We start from the raw sequence: 12,684 nt of genomic DNA, 5'->3' as shown, positions 1-12,684 counted from the left end.
GTCAGGTCCCAGTTCCAAGGAAACAGAAGTTTCAAATTACCCTACCTTTATCTTCATCTCCAGACAGAAACCCAAGAATGCTATTCATGGCCCCCATGTAGAAGATGAGCCTCAGTTGGGTGACACACATGGTGATAAGGCTGAGCAACAAGATGGGGCTGAAAACACTCTTCATGAAGGAGGGAGAAGCTGCAGAAGAAGTAATAAAGTCTCTGAAAAAGGCAACATCTGAAACAGCCATGATTTCAAAACAAACTTTGGCCCTGGGTTAGATAGCCTTCTCCTAGCTAGTCACACCAACACTACACACAGATGACAGCTGCAAGGAGTTCAGTTAGCAACCATTTAGTACATTACAAATTTCCTTCATGAATGGCTATAAATACTTAAAGTTTGGCTACTAGTAACTGGGGACAGAGGAGCAGGAGAAGTCTCAATTCATTCTGTGGATTAAAGCAAAATGAAACTTCAAGCCATTTGCTTTCACCGTACTCCTGTCTAAGGAAGACTTAGCCATGATGGCAGCAGTCAGAGACAGTAATGACCCACCTCACTGCCTTCCCATAGTGGTACCAATTATCCATGCTGTTGCTGCCCATGATGGGGAGTACATGTGATGTATTTAGGCAAGCATACAAGAGCAAGATTCTTTATATAACTGAACTTGTACTTAAAGAATGGCAGCTAGCACATAGCCCTGGCAATATTTGGTCACGTATCATATGGTATCTGATATAAACAGGTCTGGATCATGGCAAAAGATGCCACTGGTCTTCTGCCAGTGCAAGCATCCGTCAGGCACCCAGGAAAACCACACCTGTGTTGTCAGGCTGGCACTTCACTTCCAGGTCCACTGTGGACAGACAGAGCTTGTTATTCTCTTGCAAGGCTGTCAGCTCTTTGGGGCCCTTCATGGAGCTTCCGACACTGAGACGGCGCCCCACAGTTGTCACTTGCTTGTAAAACTGCTTCCCAGTGATTTTGTGGTCAAATCCCAGCCAGCTGAACTTTATTTTCACCCTGTTGGGCAGTAAAGAGAATGAGAGCTGCAACACAGGATGGCAAATTAGAGGTAGTAGACTTGTAAGAGTCAACAGATGGATTCAAACACTAGTTTTCATCTACAAACCCACAAGCAGTCTGGGATCCCACAGCAGAGAGAGACTTCCCTTGGGCCACTTTGGCATAAGTCAATACAGAAATGCTTATTGCTACTAGCAGATCATTTTCCTTCACAAGCCCTATGCTCTGGATGGCTCAGCCTTCTACAGATATTCACCAGTCATAATATAAGAGCTAGAGATGCCCCAACCCAAGAAAAAAAATGTTAACAATTAATTAACAACAGGCAAGGGAGTTCCTCATCCATTCCTCTAAACTATCTGTGCTAGTACTTTCTAGAGGATTAAGGATGAGATAAACTCCTGCAGTCTGTCTTGATGACACTTACGTATAGTCCATGTCCTCTGGACCTGGGAAAGGCTCCAGCGGCCAGTTGAAGAAACAGTTGAGGAAAACTAATCCTGCACAGCTTGCCCAGACAAGCAGAATAAGGATGAAGGAGACCCCAAAGTCATATATAACCTGAAAAATCACAACAGAATACGGTGATTTGCTATCAGAGCAGGAAGATGCTTCAATATTCTTTGGATGAGGTTTGGAGTGAAGTTGTGGGGAAGAGCAGCGTGCCACATTAAAACAGATTATAATAAAACCAGTAACAGAGTCGTGTCACGCAGGCTCAGTAAGAGATATATATGTATGCACAGCTTTAACAATAGCAATAATGCCAGGATCTCCAGCAGGGGTGCATGCAGCTGTGTCACTAACCAATGCCACCAAAGATTTTTCATCTAGATCCAATCTTTGGAAAGCCAACAGGGACTGCCCTGCAGACCTGAGAAAGGCCTACCATAACCATATGCCACTTATACTCACTCTGTGATGAAACATCACTCATCTAGAACCACTGGAGATCTACAGAAGCAGCCCTAGTGGCTGTCTTCTGTCTCCACAAACCTGCTTTCTTACTCTGAACAGCAATCATAGCCAGATATCTGTGGTGATCTCACAGATTAAATATAAATGAAGCTTACAGTGAACTTGGTAGAATTAAAAAAAAAAAAAATCAGAAAAAAAGTAGCAGCAGCCTTTCATAAAACTAACAGCAATCTTTAGGGTTTTTTTGTTTGTTTGTTTGTTTTTAACATCTTAAATTAAGAGCTATTAACAAATAGAAAATTCTTTTTATGGTATTTGTTGACTTCTTGGGACAGTCATGTGGGAAGTCTGCAAGCCAGATGGGAACTGAATCTTGCAATAACTTCTCTAACAAGCACTTTAACAAATAGTCCCTCTTTCTTTCCACTTTATTGCCAAATGGTGCAAAACCCCAGCACACCATTACCAGTCATGAGTAATGATCTCACAGCCTCACCTTGATTCCTGGAAAAGTAACAGCAGAGGAAGCATAGGAGCCAATCATCAGAGCAATGAACGTGGAACGAAGGTCACCAAACATGTTGGGCAACTGAGGAAATAAAAATTCGTTGAAATACACTGTGGCCAAGGGAAGGAAAGGGAAGAAAAGCGAAGGAAGCGCTCTTGAGAAGACCTTGGCATTTAAGATTGAGACCTCTGAATACCAGAACCTGAAGAAATCAATTTTATTCAAGAGCGATTTCGCTCTTCGTGATATTGCTCTGGGACGCAAGAGCTGCAGGCTATGTTGCTGTCTCCACTGCCAGACAGCATCTATGATCCAAGATTAGTATGTGCAATAGTACTGCTGCCTTCCTGACTGACCACATACTCCACATTCATTACCTTTAGCAGAGCCATGTTTGTCTTGCATTGTACTTGCCCCTGTTTTCTTTGCTACTTCCTCCCCCCAAGTCTGCAGCTTTTTCAATAACCAGAATAGAACAAGTTTCCATTGCTGCCTGAGGGCATGCAAGCTAGAAATTTCAGGGAGAATATTAAGTCACAGGCTACACAGACCTCAGCCCATGCTCCTGAAGCTGGTCAAAGAGGAGACACAGCTTCAGGCAGACAGATTTCCTCCCATCTCCTTTTTCAGGTCACTCCCTCCCTCCTCAAATTCACTTTGCCATCAGTACCATGTCAGCCTCAGAGGGCCTCAAAGCAGGACACAGGTGCTTAGAAAGACTGAAGGCATAATCACCAATTTATCTACTTAAATGTTGAATAAAATGATCTGAAGAATATCAGATGGAATCTGAGCATGCAAATGCTCTTCAGATTCTCTTTTCACTGCTGGAAAACAAGTCTATCTTTCCTAGGACTGGCATTTAAGGCAAGCAAATCTGGCTTGTGTCACGGTAGGATCAGTGTGTTTACAACACAACTATTCCCATGCAGGAACACTCTAGGATCCATCTGGCTGTTTATCATCCCTCTGTCTCACTGCAGAGCTTTCTGTGCAGCCTCCAGGTCCTCAGATAACCCCAGACAGGGAACAGCAGCAATGATGTGCAGAGCCTGATGCTGCTGGAGATCCCCAAGCAGACACTGGGCTGAAGCAGAAAACACTGCGCTCATCTGCAGCAAGGATCCCCACACCCATCCCCAGATCCCTGCATCTGGGAGAGCTGCCAACAGGCTGCTTTTAGGAGCTGCAGAAAGGAAACAGCAAAGGATCCAAAGGTCTGTTACCAGGCACAAAATCTCTCTTTGGAGGCAGGGCCTAAATATGCATCCCAGAAAACAGTATCTGCAGAATAAGGTATCTGCAGGTTGCAAAGAGGCTGGTCATTATTACCAGGCAGGGCATTTGTTTAATCTCAAATAGCCCAAACCCTAAAGTTATCCCCAGAAATGACAACAAACAGCTGCTGCTGGGGAGCTTGGCACAGGGCAACAGCTCCACAAACACAGCTGCTTCTTGGCTCAGGCTGCTTTTCCCCAGACTCAGTTCACAAAAAGCCTTTTTCATATAGCAGACAAGCAACTCCCAGGTGGAATCTCTTGCACCAGGGGTTAATGGAGGCTTATAGCAGGCCTGAAAGCGAGCAATCATGTTCAGAGAAACCCCAAATCTGCTTCTGCCTGCATTGGGACAGAAGTCCAAGAAAGGCTCAAGATTTCCTAAAATACTATTTGGCACCAAGCAAGTGGCCAAATTAAAAAAAAAAAAAATGAAGAGAGAAGAAAGAAAAAACTGAGCGGGAGAGACGCATTGGATTGGATAAGATCTTAAAAGGCAACTGCAACCACTGAGGACTTGCGGAGGAAAAGCCTAAGAACACCCAAAGGAGCAAAGGGGAGGCAAACGGCAAAGAAGAATCTCTCAGACCGCAAGGGCCAGCATTGGTGATGCCTGTGGAGGTTTCTACTAAAGACCAGCTACTAAAATCATGTACAATATTTACTAACCCATTTTTCAAGCTGTCCTTACAGCAGCGAACATTGGAAAAATACGAACGACAGAGACAAACAAGCAGAACAAGTAGGTGCTTTGTTTTTCTACCACCAAAAAGGTCTGATCCTCAGTTTGGTCTTATCCCTACAGGCCAGAAAGGACTCCCAGTAATTTCTGCCTATACTGGTATGATATTTCCAATTCCAGAAGTCTTAAGATGAGAGAAACTCCTAAAGCTTCCAGATGTTTAAAAGTCAATAATACTCAACATTTAATTAAGTTCATGCCTCGTCTAAGAGACACTGACTAATGTAACTTCTCCATGCTGTAACAGTTTCTTCCTGGAGCCCTTTTTGCAGATATGCCATTCTAAACTCTGATAAAATCATCTAGTTTTCTCTTGCAGATGATTGTCTCCTTTGCCCTATAGCGAGTTTAACACCTTTGATTATTCTTTTCCTGGAGACAGTCCCCACTCTGCTAAATGAGAAAAGGAAGACCCATGCATGAACTAGCTCTGTCTTTTTTTGTTTGTTTTTTAATGACACTTTATGACACTTAAACAGTAGGAAATAACTGTTTAAACCAGCTAACAATAGCACAGTAATATTGTCAAATCTAGTTTTCCTCTTCTTGCAAGGACTGCTCAAGAGAACTGCAGAAAAAACCCAAGGGACTGAGACCTAGACAACTGGAGAATGGTGTTTTTAATCGAAGCTAAACTGTTTTCCTTATCAGGAGGTATATTTGGACATTATACAGGCACTAAAATTATGTTCTCCAGAAAAACCTCAAACTGCCTCATTTGTCCAAGGCATACGGAAAATCCTGTTCCTGTTCTCCAACAAACACAAGATCACGGAGTCCTAAATATTCCTAAGATTTCTGAGCAGAAAAGATTCCCCACGCAAAGATGCTTCCCCTCCCTGGCAAATTAAAGGGTGCTGTTTGTAGTGGAGAATAAGAGCAAAGCAGCTGTAATTCTTTGAAAGGAAAACAGGACAGGAAAACAATCTATAAAAGGCTCTTTGTGGTAATTTATCACACATGTTTATTTCTTTTCATGAAATAGTTTAGGAGCAGAACCAGCGCCAGATTCTTCTGTTGCTGTCAGAGCCACCAACACAGATCTGTTTCCATTTCAAATCCTCACTTACATTGGCTAAGACCAAGTCACGCGGCAGAAATCTCCCCTCTGCATTTCCACAACAGGCACAGCCTGACCTTGTTCCCAGAACTGGGAACATCACCGCTTGCTTGCTCTCTCCTCCCCGAGCTGCAACATGAGGTGCCCAGTAAAGGCAGCTTGCTCTGGCCCTGCAGCTAGCCTTTGGCTTTCATTAGATCCTGGGGCTTGTTACTGAAAAAGGCTCCAAATCCTTGAGGCAAAGCTTCACAGAGTACAGTTTCCCAGGCTCTTTCTCTAGGAGATCTTGTTCATCTTCTTGTCTGGCCCTCGCACAGGAGCTGCAGGTCCCTGCAACAGGCTTTGCTCACAGGACACGAGTGTCCCAGGAGGTTTTGATACCCAAGCCACAGCACTGGGGCAGCATCCTAGACCCGTGCGTTACAGAGGCTCCCTTCACGGTCATCCTGCTAAGCAGCAGCCGCCACTCTAACCAGCCTCGGGTGGCACGGGACCAGCTCACGCACCAGTGGGTTTGATCCATTTCCTGGAGTGCTGCAGGTCACTTGCACCTGGCGGGGAGGGAAGTCACCTTGGCTTTGACTTGCGTGCACACGTGCATGCTCAGCGGTCAGTGCCTGTGTCAGCCGGAACAAACTTGCTTGGCACAAGTAGTCAATTAGTGTTCAGAGGCTATATGCAATGAGTGTCCTTAAAAAGGTCTTTGAGTCTCCCCTTCCAGGACACATTTCAGCTTCACCTTCAAGGCACAGTACAGAGCACAGCATGTGTGCAAGCCACACTACCCTAGGCCTGCAAGCCATGGACCTGCCATCCCCATCTCCCTCTCCATGGCCCATGGAGAGAGCTGGGAGGGACTCATGGCACTTGCAGACCCAAGACCACAAGGGATCACGTAGTCATGGAAGATGGCTCTTGAGATACCAGCTGTGGGCTCCCCAACTTGCAGGTAGAACCATGCAAGAACAAACTCATAAGGTGCCAATGGGTAAAATACATTCACTTTTAACAGTCTTTGGTCACAGCTACACAATGATTCAGGTGACGCATTTCCCTCCCACTTCAGACTATTTTTAAATCACATTCACATGCCTCAGGTACTGAAACACCTCTGCGCAACTCTGCTCAGAGGCACAACAAGCAACATATCTACCTGGATTGAAGAAGCCAGGCCTGAAGCCATCTCAGCTCTTCATGAAACACACTATTGCCTGGAGGTGACAGGCTCTACTTGAGGCCTCCCTGTGCAAACTCACAGCATTGCTGCTTGCTTCAGACCTCCTCAAAGCTTAGATCTTTTCCTGGAAGATTTGACCTTCCAGCAGTAGCTGTATATCCGCAGTGCTGTGGAACTGGCTCACTAATGAGGGCACTAATAGGTGGCTCTGCTTATTTCTTTTTCTGCTAAAAGCTACAATACTGCACACCCAGTATTTCCTTGCCTTCCTTCCCATTACCTCTGATGGCTTTGAAATAATTTGTGTCCCCTTAATAATCACGCAGACACAAAATAACTGATGCTGGTAGGAGCATAATGGGAGCCCTCTCCTCTCCCCCACAGCAGCTCTTATGTGCTCCTCTCTTCCTTACTTTCATTTGAAGTGTGGCCAGGACAACACTTACTTCACAGTTCTTTGGGTCTATGGCCAAGGCTTCCAGAAATGGACATAACATATGAACAAGAGATCAACATCTGCACAGAGGTCTGAAAGCTTTGAATGTGTAAAAGCAACAGCCCCAGTAACACCGCAGTAAACACAGTGATCTGTAAATCCAGTCTCTGCCAAATTTAGGTCTCAGGAGTTCAGCAAGTGCCTAACTCGCATTAAATCAGAAGCAGCCTTAACAGAAAGTTCAACTTTAACAGCAAGTTCAACTCAGCAGCAAGTTCAAGGTGATGCAGAAAGTTTTCAACTCCAGCCCAAGAAACATCAGTGCTTCTAGGCTGTCTTTGGGAGATTTTCTGCTCAGTCCTGCTTCAGCCACATTGACAAGGATCAAGATAATGAGGTAAAAACAAAGCAGCTACTTGGAGAATGATATCACTTCTATCTCCAGGCAACAGGAAACCCAAAATGCAGAGCCAGCTGACAGCCACTGCCCGATGCTTGCAATCAATGGACAAACTCAACAGATCTAAGTGGTCTGTGCAGATGGAGCTGGGTGCATTCAACAACTCAGGATTTCCAAGAAAACCTGGAAGTGACTTGCACCCTTATGAAAGCAGAAGCTTTTGCGCTCAAGCACAACCGTTCTTCTGGGGAGGGATGCAACACAGCCATGTACAGAGATGTGGGCTGTATTATTTCTCCCCTGCCTCAAGCAATCCCAGGGTTGTTATCATTCTCATCAACAACCCAGCATGTAGTCAGCACTTACAGAAAGCTGGTCCTACCCAGCTGCTAAGGATTTGTGCCCTGCTGGTTCTTCCTTTGCTATGTGAAAGCTAAATACAGTGCAAACATATGTGCAAACTGCCCCTGTCCTGTCCCAGATAGCCGAGCACTTTGTGTACAAGCACACAACAGTTTGAATCCAACACCAAAACACTCCTTTTCACCTTCACCTGCAATGCAGGTAGCAAGGCATAGACAAAAAAAAAAAACCCATAACTTAGAATAACAAGCTAATACTCAGTCTTTCAAAGAGTAGACTTTCAAAGAGCACACTTTTTTTTATTTGCACACACAAAAAACATGCTACTCAAGCCACAGGCAAAAGATCCACTTCATTCTTTCCTGCTAGCCCAGCTTACAGCAATAGTGGGGGATAAAATAGAGTCACGTAATAATCCTTCACTTACCGTAAGCGATGTGAAGGTCATGCACATCCCACCAAAGCCATTCAGAGCCAGTGCAATGAATATCAGCACAGACAGAGCTGCAACAACAAAAAAGCCCAAGAATATCTACTGAGGTGGGGAGGGAGAGGAGACCACAGAGCCTTCAGGGTTTTGGTCCCGATATGTGAAGTCTCAGCGAAACACCACCCTCAGAAAAGTGCTACGCTGCACCTGCTCCAGCTCATCCGGCTACACACTAGTTGCCCCAGCACACAGCAAGGGGCACAGGCTCTGCCCTGAGACAGCAGCCCAGATGGGACCTTCTTGCTCCAGGATGGATGGGTTTTTCCACTAATGAACAGTCTTACTGAGGCAGCTTGTCTGAATGTGTCTTAAAGGCAGATTTACTTTAAAGAGCTGGTTTAAAACAACCACCTCACTATCTGGTCTTGAAAAACCAAGCTCTATCCATCCCTGGACCTGAGAGCACACACTGCATGCAATTACCTATTTCCAAACTCTAAAGAAGTCATGAACTTGCTTGAAATTGCTCATTTACAGCACCTGGACCAGCCCAAAAGCAAAGCTGAGACCTAGTTATCCCGGGTGTTTGGCCCTTGCTGTGCTCTCCACTTACAGCTGCAAAAAGAAATCCTCCTCAGAGCCTGTTAGCTCACATAGGTCAGGACATGCTTGACTTGCATCCCCAGCAAGACCCTGGTACTGCACAGGAAAGGTTACAGTCAGAGCCCACAGCTCCATCTGCATTTATCTGCATCCCAGAACCAAGCCCCTCAGCAGCACCACAGTCCCAAAACATTTCCAGTTTAGCATGGAAAGGCATACTTACAGTCTGGGTTACTGGCACCATATGCAATCAGCACACAGGACACAGCAAAGCAGGCACTGAAACAGAATTGAAGCCAGGAGTCTTTCACTGACAATGTGCGTGAAATTACACATGCCTCTACCCCCTCAGCACTGGGCTAAGCAACCACTGTACAATTTGTACAAAAGGTGGGAACATTTGCAATCTAGAAAGAAAAATCTAGGGAAATACCCAGATATTACAGACAGACTTTGCACAAGGGCTGAAGAGCCAACCTTCCCTCCCAGCACTCTGACATGGCTCTTGCTGGACCCAAATTCCCTACCAGTTTTGGCACAGAGCTTCACCAGCCCTCACCAGGAGGTGACCAGAAACAGCAGCAGCCTTCACCCCGAGGCAAAACTGTGGCCAGAGCACTGAAGCCTTCCCCATCACAGGAGCTTGCTCTGTTCTCCTTGCTCTGCTTACAGGCCAGCTTGGTTTCTGGTACAGTTCAGAGCATTAAAAACCAAGCAGAGCTGGGGCCCAGTGTGCCCCCAAAGTCACTAATCCCTATGTGCTATGACACAAGCTGCTGACAACTATGCTTTTTGGGGCAGAAATCACACAGCACTTTGTGTGGCAAAAAACAAAACAAAACAAACAAAAACTCTAGAAAAGTCAGGCAGGATGCGCTTGTCGCAGGGTTAACTCTTTGGCTCTGGCAAACTGTTATGCAACATCTTGGTTTTATATCCCTTAGGACATAGCCCCAAGATCACGGGAAAAAGCTACCCTCCATGATTCACAGATGACTCTGCTCTTCCTCCAGGCTCCATCTGCCCAGGGAGTACAAAGCAATGCTGGAGAGCTGAAATTTGGACTTTTGAGTCCCAGGCCCGTCCCCCAGGGAGCAACTTATTGCACAACCTGATGTCAGCTGAAGTCATCTAAGAGCTGCTCCAGGGCCCCGTGCATGGTTGGAGGCTCTTGGCCGATTCCAAGGCCAGCTCTTGCCCCTCTAGTCCACCTGGGCCCCTGGGACACCAACCTGCCAAGCAGCCGCAGCTTGCGAGGGCCATATTTGTCCATGACAATCCCCAGGGGAAGGGTGATGGCACTGAGCAGGAAGGACCCAATGGTGAAGGCCAAGTTTAGCATTTCATCTTGTGCATTGCAGGAAGGCCATTTGCTCTCTGAAGCTGTGCTGTTTTCTTGTTCATTGTGGCTGGTGGAGTTTCCTACATGGAATAACAGAGGATCATCATTACAGCATGACAGGATGGAGGCTGTGGCTACGTGGTAAGGAGGGAAGAGAAAAGACCCACATGAAGGCGGCCACAACACAGCAAACATGCATCCATCGTGCCCCACTTTTGAATACAGTCAGTGAGAACTGAAGGAAGCAGAGAACAAGAATAGCAGATGGACCAGAGAAACATGGTCAGTTCAGCTGGGAACAGGAAAAGGGTTCCAAGCACCAGGGAACAAACCTCCCATCAAATAGCAGCTGGGCAACAATCTCACATTAAGTACAGAGATTCAGTAATTTATAAAAATAACTGTACAACAAGGCTTCTGCAATTACAGGGGACTAAACCCAGTAAGACTGGAAAGGACTAACACAAAAAAACCCAAGGTACTCCTAATCCAAGACCAGCATGTTCTCACAGATCCAAAGTAAACTAGAAGCGTTAACTACAACCAAAGCATTTGTTTTGGATCCAGATATAAGGCTGACGGGGCCTGGCATAGAGCGACAGTTTTCTCAAATAACAAACCTCCTACCCTCGTTCTGGGCACCATAACGAGGGACGGGTTCACAGCAGCCACCCTGGCTCCCTGGCTGCACCCACTCAGATCTGTCCTAAATTTAACTACCCTGCTCCCAGGAGGGCAGTTATCGACCTTCTCTGCTTATTTATGGATACATGCCTCTAACTTCTGCTCCATAATCAACATTTTCTGTTTTTTCCGGGTTGGTTTAGGCCATACAGATCAATGCATCGCCAGCTTTCTGTTCTTGCCTTTACGTGAGGAACGCTGCCCGCAAACTCCCACATGGAACAGAGCTCAGATTGTGTAACAGACGCAGAAACAGGACAGCTGAAAAAAGAAAAGTAGTTCCCTTTTCTTTGCAGCAGCATTTTCACTGCCTGATGTCAACTCTCTATTATAAACCTATCCCAAGCAGGCTCATAACTCCTGAAGTGTGCACCGTCAGGCTCCCATCAACCTGGAGTACTACCACGCTCCACCCCTCCTTCTCCCAGCCCTCAGCTGAGGTTTAAGTAACCTTTGTCAGTATGACGAAGCACTTGGGTTTTTTTTACTGCTGCAGCAAGCCAGTGACAAAGCACTCTCCTCCATATTTAATAATTGTGCTAGCAAAGTTCAGTATTAAATGGAGATTAGAGGGGTAAGTCATCTACATGCAGGTTTGCATGAAGCGAGACCAGAGCAGGGCTCCCCCTCAGCAAGACCTAGTTAGCTGGTTAACAGGAGCCCCTCACGGCCCCGCGGCCTGACGTTTGCTGCTGGTGCAACTCGTGGGCAGGATCCCCTCTCGCCTGCCCCGTCTCCGCAGAGATCATGCCGCCCCGTGGCGCGATCGCTCCCCTTCCACCCAGGCCGCTGCATTGCTACAGTTACTGGTTTCACCCAGGTCTTCCTAGTTGGCAATTTTGTTTCACTTGCCCAAAAAAACCAACTCTCCCAGCTGCAGGTGGATGGCAAACCAACCACACTCCACCATCCGGACAGCTGCTGTCAGTAGAAACTCAGACATCGGTATCTGAGGCTTAAAAACCGCTGGCAACACAAGCCCTTTCTCCCCGCCGGTATCCTGAGCAGGGTACAAGGCATTTCTCTGCTTCCACACGCGTTGCTCCCACCAACACCCTGACTAAGAGGGCCCCAAACTTTCTGCAGCCAGCAACAACCATTTCTTCCTCCCCTTTGCTGCTCATACCCAACTGACAATTTATCCCTCAGCCTTCCCTTCTCCGCTAGTCCTAGGTAGCCACAGCAAGCGGCAACGTTATCTCCCACCCCAAGGGCCAGGTGCCACCAGCAGCCCTTTCGCAGAGGGGAGCGCGCCAGCCCAAGCCAGACGGCAGTCCGGGGCGGGCGTGGGAGTCTCCCTGCAGATTTTATGTTAAATCTGAATCCTTTTAGCAACCTGCCCGCTGCCACGTCCTCCTGCCCTGGCCCAGAGCCGCACACGGCGAGTTCGCTCGGCCCCTCCATGGGGCAGGCAGGGGCTGCAGCAATGTGGCTTTCCCCGCAGCGTCGAGGCCTTCTGAGCTCTCCACACAGAGAAGTTCATAGGAAACAGATGTGGGTGAGAGGTTAAACTCAGAAAAACAAGGGGGGAAAAAAAAAGTGACAAAACAGTAGTGAATTCCCTGTGTCAGCACTCTGCGGAGACGGCTCAGCCGTGGCGGAGGGACACGGACGGGGCAGCAACCTTACGGCTTCTGCCTGCGCATGCTGAACAGCCTGTAAGCCCTCCTCGGGGGGGGGGGGGGGGATCGGGACAGACATTCGACACTGAAAACCAGAGC

The 12,684-nt window shown here is 47.0% G+C and overlaps 1 protein-coding gene across 2 annotated transcripts in view; it reads right to left on the bottom strand.

The window, feature by feature from the left end:
• Nucleotides 1-12,684, bottom strand: part of SLC43A2 (solute carrier family 43 member 2) — a 33,220-nt gene that overhangs the window by 13,243 nt on the left and 7,293 nt on the right. For both annotated transcript variants that reach the window (XM_062592315.1, XM_062592316.1), the window contains exons 3-9: nt 10,170-10,359; nt 9,161-9,216; nt 8,332-8,408; nt 2,438-2,530; nt 1,451-1,584; nt 818-1,020; nt 46-189 (exon numbers count right to left, since the gene is read on the bottom strand). In XM_062592315.1, coding sequence (XP_062448299.1) covers nt 46-189; nt 818-1,020; nt 1,451-1,584; nt 2,438-2,530; nt 8,332-8,408; nt 9,161-9,216; nt 10,170-10,359 — 897 coding nt within the window. The remainder of the gene's footprint in view (nt 1-45; nt 190-817; nt 1,021-1,450; nt 1,585-2,437; nt 2,531-8,331; nt 8,409-9,160; nt 9,217-10,169; nt 10,360-12,684) is intronic.

This window comes from Rhea pennata, chromosome 20 (assembly GCF_028389875.1).
Source record: "Rhea pennata isolate bPtePen1 chromosome 20, bPtePen1.pri, whole genome shotgun sequence".
Taxonomy (NCBI): Eukaryota; Metazoa; Chordata; class Aves; order Rheiformes; family Rheidae; genus Rhea; species Rhea pennata.
Note: the sequence above shows the minus strand (reverse complement) of the source record. Positions and strands in the feature narration are given on the sequence as shown.